General features: G+C 34.2%; 2 protein-coding genes across 3 annotated transcripts; both read left to right on the top strand.

The window, feature by feature from the left end:
- The first annotated feature begins 495 nt into the window (after window positions 1–495).
- On the top strand, window positions 496–5,159 carry LOC106765437 (tobamovirus multiplication protein 1). 2 transcript variants are annotated; one of them, XR_002668898.1, is made up of 12 exons: window positions 496–895; window positions 1,024–1,114; window positions 1,340–1,392; window positions 1,473–1,565; window positions 1,746–1,817; window positions 2,454–2,526; window positions 2,658–2,703; window positions 2,800–2,863; window positions 3,142–3,206; window positions 3,754–3,807; window positions 4,384–4,461; window positions 4,562–4,622. XR_002668898.1 is itself a non-coding variant. In XM_014650059.2 (11 exons), exons 1-11 carry the CDS (start codon window positions 740–742, stop codon window positions 4,652–4,654), a joined length of 873 nt encoding a protein of 290 aa, XP_014505545.1. In that variant the 5' UTR covers window positions 496–739; the 3' UTR covers window positions 4,655–5,159. The 2 variants fall into 2 exon arrangements, 1 of the variants encoding a protein (XP_014505545.1); XM_014650059.2 differs by lacking the exon at window positions 3,142–3,206 and having other exon boundaries at window positions 4,562–5,159.
- A 1,988-nt stretch (window positions 5,160–7,147) lies between these two features.
- Window positions 7,148–16,910, top strand: LOC106768924 (abnormal spindle-like microcephaly-associated protein homolog). The gene is made up of 22 exons (XM_014654312.2): window positions 7,148–7,911; window positions 8,006–8,474; window positions 8,590–8,675; window positions 8,912–9,025; window positions 9,116–9,304; window positions 9,419–9,481; window positions 9,798–9,854; window positions 10,259–10,381; window positions 10,460–10,576; window positions 11,311–11,418; window positions 11,511–11,646; window positions 12,200–12,331; window positions 12,714–12,890; window positions 12,978–13,807; window positions 14,131–14,308; window positions 14,396–14,631; window positions 14,829–14,892; window positions 15,003–15,241; window positions 15,535–15,724; window positions 16,088–16,313; window positions 16,404–16,559; window positions 16,635–16,910. Exons 1-22 carry the CDS (start codon window positions 7,252–7,254, stop codon window positions 16,726–16,728), a joined length of 4,644 nt encoding a protein of 1,547 aa, XP_014509798.1. The 5' UTR covers window positions 7,148–7,251; the 3' UTR covers window positions 16,729–16,910.
- The last annotated feature ends 1,135 nt before the right edge of the window (window positions 16,911–18,045 follow it).

Genomic DNA, 18,045 nt, shown 5'->3' with positions numbered 1-18,045 from the left:
CCTTAAACTTTTTTTATACAAAATGCAAACTAAGTTTTACTATAAAGGTCATGCAGTCTCGCCAACTATCTCGATTGTGTTAGAATTGTCAAAATGAGTCATAATTTGCTGATCAATTCTGCTCATCACATGTTCGAGTCGAATTGAATTTAAAAAAATTATATTTTTTTATGTAGGTCAAATTTTAACTCGATTCATTTAAACTGATTCATCCGAATTAAATATGTAATTAACCCATTAATCCATCTATCTAATTTTATTCTATTAAAATATAATTTTAATTTCATAAAAAATATTTATTATTATTTTTTCTTGAAAAAATTATTCAAATTTTTTATTTTTAAAATTAATTACACACTTTGAAAGTAAAATTTATTTAAATTTAAATTATAAAAAAATTATAATAAAAAAATTGTAATTAAGTGAATATGAATCTATTTACTTTCCGTAGACTCGAACCTCGTTGATAAATGAATTAACTCATGGGGTGGAGTGAGGTAGAACTAATTGTGGGCAGTGATGTGGAAGAAGCTTAGTTGAGAGTTAAGAGAGACAGAGGAGAGAGAGAGAGAAAGAAAGAAAGAAAGAAAGAGAGCGCGCGCGAAAGGTGTTGTTTTGATGAGTAATGAGTGGAAGAGGTCCACGCGCACACACCAAATTCCGTTGAAGACTGTCTGGTAAACTACCTATTATCTCTGTATTGGGCAAACATTCTCACTCACCCTTCAGCGCCGGCAAAATGAGGAACCTGTTGCTCAGCTTGCCGCCCTTCCAGATTGCTCCTCTCTTCACCGTCTCAACGTGGTGGGACCAAATCAACGCCTCCACGCGCTGGCAGACCGCTGTTTTCTTCTTCCTCTGCGCTGCTTATGCTCTCGTCGCTTTTATCGCTTTAGTACACTCCTTTTCCTCTTCTCCTACTTCAACTCTTTTTTTATTTTATCCACCCAAATTCCAATTATTATACTATTCTATCTCTTTTTGTTTTATTCTGCTCTCTAATTTTTTTTTTTTATTTTGCAGGTTCAATTGGTCAGAATTGAAGTTAGAGTGCCTGAGTATGGTTGGACAACGCAGAAATTTTTTCATCTCATGAACTTCGTTGTCAACGGAGGTCGTGTCTCAATCCTTGCTCGTTTCAATTTGAGTTTTATCTGACTACAGTTGCTTAGGTGCTATTTGAGGACTTATTCCGTCAGAATTGGAGTTTTATCTTCATATATAATTCGCTTGAACTTTTTATTCAAATCCTTATCTTGTGGGTTACCCAGATAAAACGTGTTTGTTTTGTTTTGACATCAGTTTATTTCCTTTTGTTTTTGGCTTTTTCAATTTGCAGTTCGAGCAGTGGTGTTTGGATTGCACAAGTTAGTTTTTCTTTTGCAGCCTAAGGTTGGTTTTGCACCGTGTGATGTTTGGCTATTGATTGCAAGGTTGGTATGATGACGTAGATTTGCTGCTTATTCCCTTAGGTGTTGATTTTGGTGCTATTGGATCTGCCTGGATTGCTTTTTTTCTCAACATATACGCTTCTAGTCCTTTTCTGGGCAGAAATTTATCATCAGGCAAGCCAAAGTTCACTTTGTTCTTCTGAAACTATTTAACTGTCATGAATGAGTACCTCCCTTTATTTAATTAAATAGACCTCCTTTTTTTTTAAATAACAAAATTATCAGTTTTGCATGATCAAGGAAATTCTTTTCGTTCGAAAGGGAAATTCTAATTTTATTCCAATTACTGAGCAGGCAAGGGGTTTACCAACTGATAAGCTAAAGATATTATATGTTTCAGTAAATGCCGTCCTGTATATTATCCAGGTATCCATCTCATTTTCTGGTCTACAGTATTATTTATTTATGGTGGTATTTCCTTGGTGCTCAGCAGTCATACTAACAGATTGGATCGAAGAAAAATGACATCTCCCCTACTACTGCAATATAGTTGCACTTTCACTTGAACGGTGTTTGAACTTGAAACACTTTCACTTGTATATTCCGTCTTTTTTATATGGAAAATTTTTCTTTATTTTGGTTTCTAATGTCACGTGATGTGGGTTAGACACCATCATGCTGCATCTTCTCATTCTATGACCTGTTATGTTATCAAAATTTGGGCACCCACCTCCACCCACTTTACTGGAACAGAATTGTGGTGATCCCTACTCCCTAGTATGGGGACATTTTATATAGTTTGAGAACATCTGGTTTCTAGAAATATCATGGCATATGAATTCCCAGGAGACATGTTTGCACGTGTTCAACCATAACTCATTTGATTTGGAAATTATTGACTCCAGAAAGGAAATCATTTTTGTGCATTAGTGATAGTTTACTACCTCTAGTGTATGCAAGATGCATGTTGTACAAAGCCTAAATGTTCCAAAACAAACAGGAGTACTTTCTTTTGATAGTTGATGTCAGAAATCACAATACCAGTGTGCCTTTGGATTTTAGGTTTGCATTTGGATATACCTCTGGATAGATGATAACAGTGCGGTGGAGTTTATTGGAGAGATATTTATTGCAGGTTAGCTTTCTAATCAAAGCTTGATAATGTTATTATGTTTCACACCCACTTGGGAGTGAGTTTTGCCACCTTAGAATAAACGTCGCTATATGCGTACACACTTTTAAAAATGTTTCCGCCTTTTTTGTCAGTTGTATCATTTATGGCTGCTCTAGGCTTCTTGATATACGGAGGAAGGTGAGGCTTCTGCGTTTTGTCTGTTGTCTATGAATTAATAATACCTCTGAGGTCTTTGTTTCATTCACTGACTACTCACTACTCATTACTCACTAGACTATTTTTTATGCTGAGGCGCTTCCCAATCGAATCTAAAGGAAGAAGGAAGAAACTTAATGAGGTATAAGCATTTTCTTTCGAGTGTGTCTATTTGGTAGTAGTATTCTTAGTATGTCTTTGTGCAAATCATGTCGTGTCATCACACTACTAAGTCTCATTTGAGACACAATTTACTTCCCTCCCTTTATTTTCTGAAAAAAAAAAGGGTATTATTTATAATGTATACAGGTTCCCAGGGATATCTTAGTATATTGCCAATTTGGTCCATGTGCCGGTATTTCAATAGAAAATGATTGCCTGCTTCTGTTGTCTCTTGATTTATATTTTTTTAATACGTAGATCTTCCAAACATACACACCAGAGACAAAGGTTTTGGCAATGGGCATGGGAGAATGTTTGCATGGGTTAGTTATTTGAATTGTCTCTTTTATAGGAGAAAGGAATTTTCTTGAACTTGCAACATCTAAAGAAAAGTAATGAATAAGAGCTCTTAAATGTTCTCCAAGTGTGTGAGTGTATAGCTTTTGTTATTTTCCTAATTTGTTCCAACCTTTTCGTATGCGAAATTCAAGTTGTGGACTGGTTCCAAAACTTAAAGCAACCGATGGAAACGAATTAGTTGTCATTGTATTTTCCTGCAATTATTTGTACTACAAATGTAATCAGTTTTAAGTAGCCTGCTTTTCCTATTTAAATCACAACAAATCAATATACTTTCCGTTTTAGCCACAGACAACTTTATTTATTACATTATCGTCAATGGTCTTTGGTTTAAACAATAAGTTTATGTTCTGTATGTACCATTTTGAATTATATTTAGTTTTCATCATTTTTGGAAATGAGAAGAATCCCATCTGACCTTCTGATATTCCGATATAACAGTGAAATTGAAAAAAGAACTGCTAATATCAATATTACTTGTATTTATCTAAAATGGACTGGGTTTTGCAGGTTGGATCTGTTACAGCCATCTGTTTCACCTGTTTTCTGATAAGATGTGTTATGGTAATTTCTGCCTTCATTGTTTTAGTAATCTTTTTAACGCTCAAACAAGCATTTTCATAAGGGTGTCCATATAAATATGTCAATGTAGAATTATAATCCTTATGTGCTTTACTCCATCAGTATGGTAGTCTTCTCCCGTCTTCTTGCACCATTAATCAGAGAGGTTACCATCAGCAGACACAAAAGATGTGAACGTTTCTACAAACTTTTAGTGCTGCTGTAGGCATTTGATACATGCTATTTATTTTTTGTTTTTGTCATATTTGAGTTTCTCGATTGTTATAGCACATCCATATGTAAGGATTTTACTGTGTACTTATTTTGTTTACCCTTTAAGTATGCTTCATAATAATTTTTGATGTATATTTCTTCGAGATGTAATTTATTTTTTTTACAATGACAATGGACAACTACGAAGTATGCCCAATGTGGAGATGAGTTTTTTGGAAAAAAGATGGCAGTGATTTAAGTCTTTGATATGAGAACTAAGGCTGTAGAGTTCAAGTTAAATATATTTATGGTAGTATGCTTCAAGCAAATACCTTCTTTCTTAATCACACTTTGATGTGCATGCAGGGTTTTCTGTCTGCATTTGATTCAGATGCATCTCTTGATGTTTTGGATCATCCTCTTCTGGATTTGATCTATTACATGGTATGCTCTGCTTAATTATCCTTTTTTGTTATGGTTACTTGAAGTTTAATCTGTCGTTTTCTTGGTATTTCGAATTTAATTTTCACTTTTCAAAATGCAGCTGGTTGAGATCCTACCTTCAGCTCTGGTCCTTTACATCCTGCGCAAATTGCCCCCAAAGAGAATATCAGCCCAATATCATCCTATCCGTTAATTGTTGTTCATAGTGAATCCTGATTTATTAATTTGCCTTCTCATTGTTTATGATTTTAATTTAATGGTTCTTGGTTAGATAGATAATTTGAAGTTCATCAGGAACAACATAAAGAAAAAGATCCAGAAAAAGTCACATGGCAGTAGTTCTTGTGAGGGTGATACTCAGCAGGTTTTGTGAGGTATACATGGAATAACAAGTCTCAAGAGCTTGAGTTATTTTCTGCAATTGGCCAAAAGAGGTGGGAGAGGGGGATTTTCATGTAATCTTGATGTTGTAGTGTTTCAGGCACGTCTTGTCAATGATACATCTATTTACTCCAACATTTTGTACAATGTTGAGTGTCTTAATTTGGATTTGTTTATTGGTTAGATAGGCTTCAATTGAACAAAATGGGTATTGAGTCTGAATGAATTACATGAAGGAGTGTCGCCTCGATTCCTTTGTTCTTGATTTTATGCATAAGATGGTGTTATAACAACAGATTTCACATTATTACCTGATATATGGTAAACTTGTTACTTTTTTATAACAATAATAATTAATATTATTACTCTGCAAATCATTGTTCAAGCTCATTTGTAATTGGTTAATAATACATGAAAAATAAACTTATAATAAATACGTTAAAAAAAGAAGTGAGCTCAGGTTCAGTCTCTATCACAAAGGAGCATTCAAGGGAAACTTGATATGAGGGAAGTATTAGTCTTTTTATGTCTGCAGATTATGGTGGCTAGGAATAATGAATTTCAGAAATAATGATTCAAACTAACAAGTAATGTCACTCTAGTTTATTATAAATACTTTTAGAAAAGTTAAAAGGTAATGTTGTGTTTTTATTATATTTTTTAATTATTCAATTATATTTTTAGAAATGTTATGTTTTCAAAATTTTGTCAAATTTATGTGATATATTATTGCATTGAATGAACTTAGTTCCCTATTAGATATTTAATATAAAGATTGAATATTACCATCACTATTTGAATTGTTTATTTGTTTTCTTTTATTTAAAAACAAGAAGAAGTAATGACCATCACGATTAAGTCTTGATGATTAATGAGCCACTTTATGAAATATTTTTTCATAATTCATTAGTATGCATATTTTAATCGTGCTTTATATACTTAGTGAAATTTTAGTTGACTATTTGGTATTATTCTTCTGATCACATTTATTTTTCTTATAATATCCAACCTGTAATAATAATAGTTTTCAAAATACAAACATGTTATGATATTATTTATATTATGTTGACTAGTAATCTTTAAAATTTGAAATGAAACATATACTATGTTTAAAATATTGTAAGTGATCAATAAAAATATGTTACTAGATCTCTATAGTTTAATTATATTTTTTTAATAATTATTAATATATTTTAATTATATATATATATATATATATATATATATATAATGTTGTCTATTTAAATCACAAATAAATAATACAAGATCAACAATCTTATAAATACACATTATATTCTATTAAAAATATACTCTGAAAGTCATATTTATTATTCTATACTTAAAAAATCAAACTCTTAAAAGTGCATCTTCTTTTGCTTTTCAACTTTCAAAAACATAAGTTAGGATTTTCCAATATAATTACCTTCAGTTCAGTCACCTGAAAGCCACACCCTAGATTTCATTAAAAACAAAACACAAATTCCTTTATTTCATATTTGAAAAATTATCATTATTGTATAACGAAAATCTCTCTGAATCATTAAAATTTAACATTACATTTTTAATAAAATGGATATGATCATATCTCTAAATAATAACAATTTTATTATATATCTGAGTAATATCAGTTTTATTATTTTCTGAATAATAAATGTAATAATAACAATGTGACTATTGAATTGACATATATTTAAAATAAAATAAACCTATTTTAAAAAAATCTAAAATCATCTAAATGCAAAACAGTGCAAGAATCACAAATTATAATAATAAAAAAAATAGATATAGTTGATAATCAGAAAAGATAAAATAAAGACATATTTTTTTAATTAAGAACTAAATGATTCTTTAAAAAAAAAAGACAATTTCTAAATAAATAAAAAAATAGTTTATTGATGTATGATTCTTGTCCCAACAAACAATGACACAATGACAATCATTACAAAAAAAAATGATCTAACTTGTTTTTTGTGATGAATATTCAACTCATAATGTAAGAAGCAAATAATAATAAAAAAACATTTTATCAAGCATACAACCACATAGCACAAATGATCAAAAAGTTAAAGAAATAAACATCTGACCAATTAATTTCAGTTCTTTATCTCTAAACCCTTCACTATGAAATACATACAAACAAACAAAGTAGATCCCAATGTATTAATTGAATGACTTAAAAACCAATTTTTGTGGAAAATTGTAAGAAAAATAAATAAGTATAGTAATGTATTTTTCCTAATGGTTCATTTTCTTAAATATATAATAGATAAAACACAGAATAAAGAAATAAAGGTGCGAAAAAGCAACCGTCAGAGCATTTTGAAATTCAAAATTCAAAACAGAGGGATAGTGATTCAATTGTTCTTTGTTTCACTTCCCAGTTGGAAGAAACTGAAACAGCAGACTGCAATGGATTACGAAGAACCTCCTCCGTCTCCCTCTATCCCCTCTATCCGCTCTTCCTCCCTTCTCAAGGACATCTCCAACTTCACCACGCCCAGACGGCCACCTTTCTCTCTCACCACCGCCCCATCTCCCGCCACTCAATTCTTCACCGCCTCCAAACACGCACCCACTTCCTCTTCCTTCCACCGCCGTCCCAAAAAAGCATCCACTGCCACCGCAGCCAAGAAATTCAAGGCCTTCCAATTGGACCAGTCTCAGTCCTCCCGTAAGGCTCAAATCAAGAAGGAGCGCTCCCTCAAATCCCTCGCCAAGTCTCTCTCAGTATGGCTCAACTTTCTCCTCCAAAATCCTAATTCATGTGGCTGCCACTACTCAGCCGCAGATGCTTCCGCTCCCACTACCAATGGCAAGCGAGACGGCGCCCCGGTAATCTCCGTCGTCGGCGTCGATTCCGCCTGGCGCACTCCCAAGCGCCAGAGGAAATCCATGTCCAGTAAGGAAAATGCTGGGTCGGTGGCTGAGGTTCCTGATTCCTCATTCTCGCACCTCAGGGATTCTCTCAAGGACGTTTGCAGTTTTGATGATTTGAATCAGCGAATGAGCTTGTATTTCAGCCTCGCAGCTTGTAAGGAGATCTTCCTTCAAATGAATCGCGTCGCCAAGGTTCGTTTTTTCTTCTATAAATTACCAGGTGCGCATAAAATTTGTATCCACTTGGTCTTTAGTTATTGAACTATGTGTCTATTGCCTTTCTTAGACAATTGACGAAGGAAGACTGAATATGAAGGCACATTGCCCTATAGTAACTGATGTTGGCTTGAAGGATAAGGCCACAAGAATTCTCACGTGTTATAATTCTACTTGGTTGCGAATTGGATTGTATGTAATTTTTGGGGGTGATTCCCTGGTGTTAAACGGTGATGTGGATTCTGATCATGATGCTGTGTTCTTGAGAATGGTCGTTGACAAGTTATTTTTTTCGCATGAGGGTTTAGCTAAAGCTTATGCTTATAACAAAATGGTTGAAGGCGTGTATAGGTCAGGTTACTATGAGAATTTGGGGAATGTGATATTGAAAAGAATTTTGTTGCTTGTGCTTGTTCTGGATAAAGCTAAATGCCAGAGTTACCTCCCTCTGGAGTATGGTATTGATGGATTGGATGGGGGTTCTCCTCTGTTATTCAAACCAGAATCCTGGATTAAATCAAGTAGTCAGCTGATTCATGGTAGGTCCTCTTTCATTTTTGCAGCCTACTCTTATTTTCTTTTAATATTTTTGTAACAGCAGCTTCTACATCACATTTTAGTTTGACTCTTTATTTATTTTTTGTTGGAAATTAGAATTTCTATCATCTGACGTAATGCATGGAGAAGGCAATCTTCTAACACATTTGGTGATTTTAGGTTACAAATTATCTCATCAACAGGTCAGTTACTCCTTCCATATGCCATTCTGATTTACATGAATGAGGTTGTCGGTTAATGTGGGCGTGAGTTTGCACGTGTATCTGGGAGTGTTGGGCACTTGCACATATAGTAGATGTTTCATTTTAATGTCAATATTTCACTCTACTGTTGATGTACTAGTAAATATGTGAAGAAGGGCATTGTGTTTGTATCATGTCCAACCTATGTTTTATTTGAATGTTTTGTGATTTTGCAGGAACCTCTTGTCGAGTATGATTTCAGGATCAGAGATTTATTTGTAGATCTCCAAGATGGATTAAAACTGTGTAGAGCTATTCAGCTCTTGCAGCATAATTCTTCGATCCTCATGGTTAGTTATATATATTTGTATGTATCGGAAATGATACTAGCTTATTTGGCACTTGATAAGGATTGTAACTCATCATTTTTGTGTGAACAGAAAATTGTAGTCCCCTCTGATACTCCTAAGAAAAAATTAGCAAACTGCAGTCTTGCCCTGCAATATATTAGGCAAGCTGGTGGGTCACTAGTTGATGAAGATGGCATGATGATTGTGGCAGATGATATTGCTAATGGAGACAGAGAACTTACAGTTTCCTTGCTCTGGAATATATTTGTTCATTTGCAGGTGGCAGTTCTGTTTTGACTTATTTTTCAAGTTTCTGCATTAGTCTTGTGATTTAATTAATACTAACTTATAACCTGGACAACAATGATACTTTTGATGCCATTGGACATGCAGCTACCTCTTTTGGTTGATAAAGCAAGTTTAGGAGGGGAAATTTCTAAAATTCAAGGAGGCAAGGTATGTTCCATGTTATATGAGCTTTGTGGTTTGATTTAATTATAAAATAAATAATTGGCTCCTCTAAATCGAGCCAGAGTAAAGCAAGTAATCTTAAGCATTGATGAATAAATCAATTTTTTATATTACAACACCTTCATATTTTGTTAAGCATGGGTACTCTTCTCATTTGTGATTGAGATCACTCAATTTACCCAATAAATTGAGTTGTTCACTTTAGAGGAACCGGATTCATGAAATAGTATCTACACTTATTTTCACTTTAAGCTCAAAATTCCTATTATATTAGAACTTTGGTTTTTCTTTCATCTTACAGGTTCCCGTAAACATTGCAAGTTCTAGCTCTATGGAATTGCTTTTGAATTGGATTCAGGTACATTCCTAGAATACTTCCATAAATCATGGTAATTATTCTAGATTTTTTTTTTTTTTTTTTTTTNTTTTGGTTTACCAATAGGTTAATCAGTCTCATTGAACATAAAATTTCTTCAAAATTCAACTCAATGCTTGCTTTGTTTCAGTCTTTCTTATTGCAAGTTTCCAACTTGGTTAACTCATACAAAATAGATAAGTGAAATTTTGTTTTATTTTGGTGTATACAGTCCATACCTAGTTGTTCTTAGATAGAGGTTGGTTTGCTACACTGTGTTTCAGGATTTTAGTTTAATTTTTTTGCTTGAGCTTCATACGGTGCATCTGTAATTATGATCTTGGTATTTATTACGAAAAAAAATTCCTTGCCATCTGTAGTCACCTAGTTTTTTCTTTTTTTTGCAGGCAGTTTGTGACAACTATGATTGTGAAATCGACAATTTCCATTCCCTTGTTGATGGCAAAGCTGTCTGGTGCTTACTTGATTATTACTTCCAGAAAGAACTTCAAAATTCTTGTTCGTTGAAGGTCCTTAACTTCTTTAGATTCCTTCCGACTTCTGATAATAACATCTTGTTCATCACCTTTATTTTTCATTTTTAACAGGAAGTTAGCATAAAAAGTGGCAAGTCATCAATTATGTCTGTTGATGAATATTCAGATGCACTGTATAATTTTATACTATCCCAAAAGTTGACTACATTACTGGGGAACTTCCCAGAGGTGAATACCCTAATTTTGTTAATATCTACTTGCATGCATGCTAAAAATTTACTAAAACCTTTAATTTATTGTCATATTGAATGATTTGATAAGGATAACATGGTATTTTTTTCACGAATTTTTTTATTTCAACTCAGGATAATTAGATTAATTCTTCCCCCCATAAGAATCTTTTTGTGGAAACTTGACCAAAAATCATTCCTGTGAAATTATTATTTTTTGGAATGTTATAATTTATTAGGAAAGTAAACATTTCCCTTCTGCCAAATACATTATTATATTATTGCTAATAACATAGAAGGAACACACACTGGTTTTTGATATTTGTTAAGAATCAGAAATCAGAAATGGAGCCTGAACACTTTACACCTGAACCAGAGCCTAAACTCCCAAGAGAAAAATGTTTTTCTCTCTGTACAGCGAAGCAAAAGTGCATAACCGACCTCAGCAGGTGTCCTTCCCCCCTCTATGTTCCTATCCTTCACCGCTATCCAACTGGCCAACTCAATGCTGTCCCAATTCTCTCCCTCACTCGTTTTCTTTGTCTTACAAACATACATTTTCGAATTCTGGTTCAGTACTCTATTAATACTGAAGCCATTTCTATGGACACTTAAATTGTGTTAAATAATATGCATGTTTGTAACCCAAACAAAAAAAGAAGAAATATACATTTGCTTTATCTCACTTGATACCATTGGCAACATAATTGAATCTGGGTATATTTTTTTCAGGTACTTCAAATTAGCGAGCTACTTCAATATAATGGTGCTTGCAGTGACCGAAGTGTGGTGATTTTGTTGGTTTTCCTGGCAAGCCAATTATTTGTCAAGAAAAATTTGGTAAGCAGAATAAAGGTTATGATCGCATTCTGTTGCTGCTGTACTCTGAATTGTGTGAAGAAAAAATTATATCTCTCTTCTCTCATTTTCAGGATCACTTAAATTTCCACAAACTCTTGGGTGATGACTGCCAAAGTCTGAACCATAGAAATTTGAGGATGCTAAGGTGCCTTTCAAATTCTGAATCCATACAAAAGCCTGATGCTTCCGATGTGCTTGACAATGAAGGTTTGGTGACCAAGTGATGTGAACTTTAATTATTCATGCATGTCTTCTGTTGTGTTTATTGTTCAACTTCCATGCATGTTAATTAATTTGATTTTGATATAAAATCTGATATTACTTGATAAATGATTCTTTTATCCACATAAAACTACTTATGCTGATCTCATTGTGATTATAGTTGTATCATTTGGATTTCTATGACATGGTATCACAAATAAAAGTGAGAACGATTCATATTGATTTAAAACATTAGTAGATAAGTTGGGCTTTATCTTTAAAACATATGATCTCCTTTTACGTAGGTTTTACCAGGAATTATTGCTAGCCCGTTTGCAGTTATTCATTCCTTTGCATGGTAGTTGGCTCTGAGTAGACAACAGCATGCCATCTTTCATTTCATATATTATGACAATATTTTCAATGTGATTATATTAGTTTCCCAAAACAATACATCCCAGATTAATCATAATGGTGGTATGGTTTTATTCATGAAATAATCAGTTTTCTTTCATAATTTGGTGATTTTTTTTTATCAAAATCTTATTTATTAACATAGATGCTTCAAGAAAATTCAAGGCCATCCAAACTTGGTGGAAAGACATGGCTGAAAGAAACGGTCTCAACAAACAAGCTGCCCCTAATTTGAAGGGATCAAAAATCACTGAATGCAGCACCAACATCAGAAGAGGTAATTGTTGAGACGTGCATAATCCTATTTGCTACTATTATCATAATTACATTTACCACAGCAGCAAAAAAAAAAACTAAATCCAATAGATTGTTAATTTCTTGATAATCATTCCTAAAATTAAAAAACCTAAGAAGCAGTGCTTAGTTCAATTCCTATCAGTCCTGGTTTTGTATTTTATACAAAGGAATGGATGTATTTGCAAGTGAATTTGAAATAGGCTTTTAAACTTTACTTTGTTCATGAAATCGCATAGTAAAAGTGTCTGATCTAATTGTTTTCCACTCTATAATTGCAGCTCATTAATCTGCTTATTGCATGCAAAACTCTGTTGTTGATGATATATGTCATCTAGTTAACAATTGGTATTTCACATTTTTAGAAAATGCTACAAAAACAATACAACTGCATCTCAGAGGATGGGTTGTACGGTGCAAGTTTCTGAAGATGGTAAATTCTATTACCCTTTTGCAAACTGTTTTCAGAGCTTGGCTAAAAGTGAGGCAAAAGTCAGCCTGTTTGATATTATCTACTGTTCAAGGCTGTGACTCTTCATGTGGTATGTAGTTTATCAGTTTTTCTCGGACATTTTCAGGGTTTATTTTTTCATTACTTATTGATCTGTCTTGTTTATTTAATCACACAGAAATATTGAAGCAATCAGAAACATATAAGAGATATGTCATGCTTTTCATGTATAGACGTTCCTTTTTGAGGTTAAAGAGCTCAGCACAGATTATCCAGAAAGCAGTTAGGAGTTGGCTCTATAGGAGGCATAAGAAAGAGTCTAGTACAAATCCGGATCTTTTGATTTCAGATATGGTAGTGGCTGCTCTTAATGTTCAGAAATTGGTCCCTGGTGGGATGGCACAATCTAGATATATTCATCAGCTAGATCAGAGAGCGAAAGACTTTTCCCAACTGAAAGTCACTTTACATCTTCAAACAAATGCAGCCACTATCATTCAGCTTGCTTGGAAAAAGTTCATGTGCTGCAAGTCTGCTCAGAAGCAACACCTGTTTGCAACTAAAATTCAACGAAATTTCCGTAGTTGGTTATTGAGAAAAAGTTTTTTAGAGCAGATTCAGGCTGTCGTAAAGATTCAATCTTATTTTAGAATGTGGAGATGTGTGAATGCTTTTCAGCTCTTCAAGATTGAATTTAAGGCAGCTGTTGTTATTCAATCATGTATGCGGGGTTGGTTGGCCCGAAAGATTGCTGGTGCACGTAGGAATCACCTATTTGCAACTAAAATTCAGTTAAATTTCCGCAGGTGGTTGTCGAGAAAAAGGGTTTTAAATCAGATTCAACGTGTCATAAAAATTCAATCATATTTTCGAATGTGGAGATGTTTAAATGCTTACCAGCACTTCAAAATTGAGTTTAAAGCAGCTGTTATCATTCAGTCTTGTTTACGGGGCTGGTTTGCCCGAAAAGATGCTTGTACGCGTAGGAAGGACATTGTTGAGATTCAAGTAAGACAGTGGCTACCTTGTTGTAATTATATTTATCTTCATTTATTTTACATGACTCTCCAGTTTGCATGAAAATATTCATGAGTCGATGTGCTGTTACTTCTTTCGGTAACAGTACTGTGTATATATTTACTTATACATGGAAGAGTGCATCTTCAAATTCTTTTTGGCATTGTCTTTAATGTTATGTTTCGTCGGATGAAATTACTAATTCCTATATTAGTATGATTTTTTCAAATATAGAAAAATGTCATTTACATATATTTTGTAAGTTTTAGTTTTAGAATATTATCTAACCTGATAGGTTGCTTTAATGATTCCAGAGGCACTGCCGTGGTTGGCTTGTAAAGAGGGACTTCTTGTTCCAAAAAGACGCTGTAATAAAGATCCAGTGTGTCGTTCGAAGTTTGAAGTGCCAAAAGGCTCTGAATTGCCAGAAAGATGCTGCTTTGGAGATCCAGCGCTTTATAAGGGGGCATGTAACTCGGAATCAGCTATTAGGTTATTAATTAATGTCTTATGAAGCTAAATTTATCTGTGGTTTTCTACATCTCACTAATACTATTATATCATGTTTTGGTGATGTAGGCAGCGCTTCCAAGCTACGCACAGCTATTTCTGTTAGTTGCAGCTCAAGACCATTTGGCTTTTGTAGTTTTCAATTTGAACTGTTCTTGTTTTCGGTTGTGAAATTGCAACGATGGTGGAAGGGTCTCCTGTTGCTGAAGTTAATGAATAAATCGGCCATCATTATTCAGTCATGTACCCGTGGGTGGATAGCCAGGCGAAATGCTACTCTTTATAGAAGCCATGTTGTCATCCAAGTATGATATTCTAGTTGTTATTATGATTTACAGACAGATAACCAAATACATGCTAAATCTTTGTTTCTTAATAATTATTAAACCATCAAGATGCTGCTACTACCTGCAACTATTGCTCAATTTTCATTTGTATTCTGTTTACTTATTTATTTTTTGTTCCTATATTTTACTAAAGCCTCTTAATTGCCATTTGCCAGGAAGATGCCGCGTTGGTGATTCAACGCTACGTTAGGGGACATTTAACTCGACATCGGATATTAGGTAAATATTCATATTTTACGAGTGTTTTATGCATAATGTCATTAGGTGGTGCTTTAGTTCTGGGTTTTACATTTACTGCAGATACGATTATACTTGTTATCCTCATGTAGGTGGTGCTTCTAACCTAAGTGCAATCACTCCTGTTGGCTGCATCTCAGGGCCAGTTGGCTGCCGTAGTTTTCCACCAGATCAATTTTTGCTTTCAGTTGTAAAATTACAACGATGGTGGAAGGGTCTCTTGTTACAGACATTGATGACAAAATCTGCTGTTGTTATTCAGTCTTGTACTCGTGGGTGGATAGCCAGGCGAGAGGCTAATGTTCAGAGACGTCGGATTATTGTCATCCAAGTATAGTGTTTTGTAATTCTTTAGTATTTTTCTTCGGGTGGGTGGGAGAATAACATTATGCTGTCTTTTACACTAAAGAGGGTAGCATTCTTCTTTCGTTTTACTTTCCACTTTTACATAACATTTAGTTCTATGATCCATTGTTTCACTACTAGATGGATCAATGAAATCATTTATGATATCATTGATGTGACTGTAATTATTTATAACCAAATTTTCATCGATATTTGGTTTTCTTTTACTAGGTTTTCCCTTTTTCTTAATCTTCCTTTTTTTTCTCTGAACTTTTGTAGTCCCACTGGAAAGGTTACCATGCACGTAAAGTTTCGAAAGAACAGTTGTTGGATTTGCGCTTGAGAATGCAGAAGTCTGCCAGAAATGTGGATGACAGCAAGCGTCTCATAAACAGACTCTTGGCAGCGCTTTCGGAGCTACTCAATATGAAGAGTCTTAGTAACATCCTTCATACTTGTTCAATATTGGGTGAGATTTTCTTACATTACTTAATCTAGATTTTATTACTATCTTTGTTATTTCTGAGACGACGTCTCAAACATGCAGTAAAATTTCCTCAAATGTGTGTTCTAATGCTGATAATATGGCTGACACGAATGAGCAAACATAAACAGTGGTATTTTATAATTTATTAACTGGTTGCCCGAGGTCTTAAAAGAGCCGTTAGTGGTATTTCTTGTGATTTAAATTCTACTAATTCCCCTCGTTCACTGTGTTGTCCAAGTGATGATGCAGTTTCACCGGCATTCGTTCTTCACTTCAAATAGCAATTCATTGTATAAGTTCTGACCTGACATACTTTTTCTCATTTGTTTTTCTGCGTTTTCACAGACATGGCTACAGGGCACTCTCAGAAATGTTGTGAAGAACTTGTGGCTGCCGGGGCCATTGATACTTTGCTGCGGCTGATTCAAACAGTAAGCCGGAGTATACCTGATCAGGAGGTTCTAAAGCATGCTTTGTCAACTCTCCGAAATCTCGCCCGCTATCCTCATCTTCTACAAGTGTTGATCCAAAGTCGTAGTTCTGTACAGATAATTGTCATGGAATTATTGAGGTTGCTTAAGTAGAGTTGTAGTTAGCCATTGAAGTTGATGTACAATATTCTTATTCTATTCCTGTTATAACTCTATATAACTTGTTCCAGGAATAAAAACGAGGGTTACTTCGTTGCTTCTGAACTTCTGAAGAAGATATGTTCAACTGGCAAAGGCGTTGAGGCGATTTTGAAGTCCCCTGCTCTGCTAAAACGACTGCTAGGCCTTGTGGAGGACCTTAAACGGAAGGGAATTTACGAGAAAAGGTCAGACTTTAGTTGTTTTGTTAGATTCTGAAAAATGCAATGTTTGTTGATTACAATTGTTTTGTTGCAATACAGAAATCCTAGGGCTCCTAACCTGGTTATCAAAGAAAACAGAGAGAGAAGATTGAAGGAGGCTGCTGAGATTGTTAAACTGATAACAAGGGCATGAAAAGCTTTTCTTAATTAGATGTAAGAGGAGGATAAGATTTGTTCTCCTGTATTTCTTTGACCTTACTGAAAACAAACAATTGTTAGAACCTTAACAGTGAACTTTCTGAGTTCTCTGCAGAATTTGTTTTAAAAAATACATGTTTTTTAAAAATGTTAGAGAAAATGAAGAGAGTTGTGAAACGACTGTATAAATAGCAAAAATATAAGTCTTAATAAAAAATGGAGAATAAAAGAAGTGTTTTGTAACATCCCAAAATATCATATTCACATATAATATAATAGGATTCAGCTATTACAATATGTGAAAGCAGTTAAGAGATAAAGATGACAGTATTTAAATATTTATACAGTCATCCAAATTTAGTGGAAATTAAAACGAAATAAAACTTGAGTACAAGTTCCCCAAAAACATGATAAAATAAGGATCCAAGGATGCCTAAAGAGTGTTTCCAAAAATAACAAGCTATTGAAATAAGAACAAATAAATGTCCTCAGTACTAGGGGCTGGATCTTCCTCAATCTCCAACGCTTGCTCTAAGGGTACCTCATCACCTACTGCTCACATCCAAAGGATTGGATGATCATCGCAAGGGGGAAGGCAAACACATACAAACATACAATGCAAGGGTGAGCTAGGTATAAAAAAAAAGAGCATGTTATCAAAAGTATTTCAAGCAAGTAAGGACCATAACATCATACAGACTATGACCAAATGCATTTTGTTGATACCAAGGACCAACCACGTGATTTGACCATCCGGACTAGTATGAAATGTAGAGTTCCAGGGGTTTGTGCACCCGGGTGGTGTAGTAACTGGAAAACCATCAGCTGCCACCCGAGGTTAGTCCGTTATAACTCACCCAAGAACCTATGGGCTAGGACCTCCTGCTATTCTCACCACATGAATCATCACTCTCTACTTGAGCATGGATGATAATTAGAATGTCAGGATAAACCCCATCCTGAACTCCGGCCATTCATACGGTCAATCACAACAACTACAGGGCACCACCATGTAACCTCCCTTGAGGATCATGGAATTACGTCCATTAATCATACTTTACACATACATGCTTTCAAACTATATTTCCCAACATTTAATCAATTCATAATCCCCTTTCGTTTCATCAAACATAGAATTTTATAGTCATCTAAGTGTATTCATGCTATATTAGCTCATACCAAACCCATACACCATCACATAACATCAACCATGCCATAAACAACTCATACATTACATACTTTCACAAAACCATCACTTATTACCACAACTTTCTTTATGATATTTAATTACCCATACTTAATTAATTCAAAC

This window comes from Vigna radiata, chromosome 7 (assembly GCF_000741045.1).
Source record: "Vigna radiata var. radiata cultivar VC1973A chromosome 7, Vradiata_ver6, whole genome shotgun sequence".
NCBI classification, from domain to species: Eukaryota; Viridiplantae; Streptophyta; class Magnoliopsida; order Fabales; family Fabaceae; genus Vigna; species Vigna radiata.
Note: the sequence above shows the minus strand (reverse complement) of the source record. Positions and strands in the feature narration are given on the sequence as shown.

What these genes read in the sequence shown, in the direction of transcription:
- LOC106765437 (XM_014650059.2), top strand. Translation starts at nt 740, where the DNA reads ATGAGGAACCTGTTGCTCAGCTTGCCGCCCTTCCAGATTGCTCCTCTC. An exon ending in TTCTTGATATACGGAGGAAG is followed by an intron (nt 2,704 to 2,799) that starts GTGAGGCTTCTG and finishes ATTACTCACTAG; the next exon opens with ACTATTTTTTATGCTGAGGC. An exon ending in TTCTGATAAGATGTGTTATG is followed by an intron (nt 3,808 to 4,383) that starts GTAATTTCTGCC and finishes ATGTGCATGCAG; the next exon opens with GGTTTTCTGTCTGCATTTGA.
- LOC106768924 (XM_014654312.2), top strand. Translation starts at nt 7,252, where the DNA reads ATGGATTACGAAGAACCTCCTCCGTCTCCCTCTATCCCCTCTATCCGC. An exon ending in CGATGTGCTTGACAATGAAG is followed by an intron (nt 11,647 to 12,199) that starts GTTTGGTGACCA and finishes TTATTAACATAG; the next exon opens with ATGCTTCAAGAAAATTCAAG. An exon ending in TCATACTTGTTCAATATTGG is followed by an intron (nt 15,725 to 16,087) that starts GTGAGATTTTCT and finishes GCGTTTTCACAG; the next exon opens with ACATGGCTACAGGGCACTCT.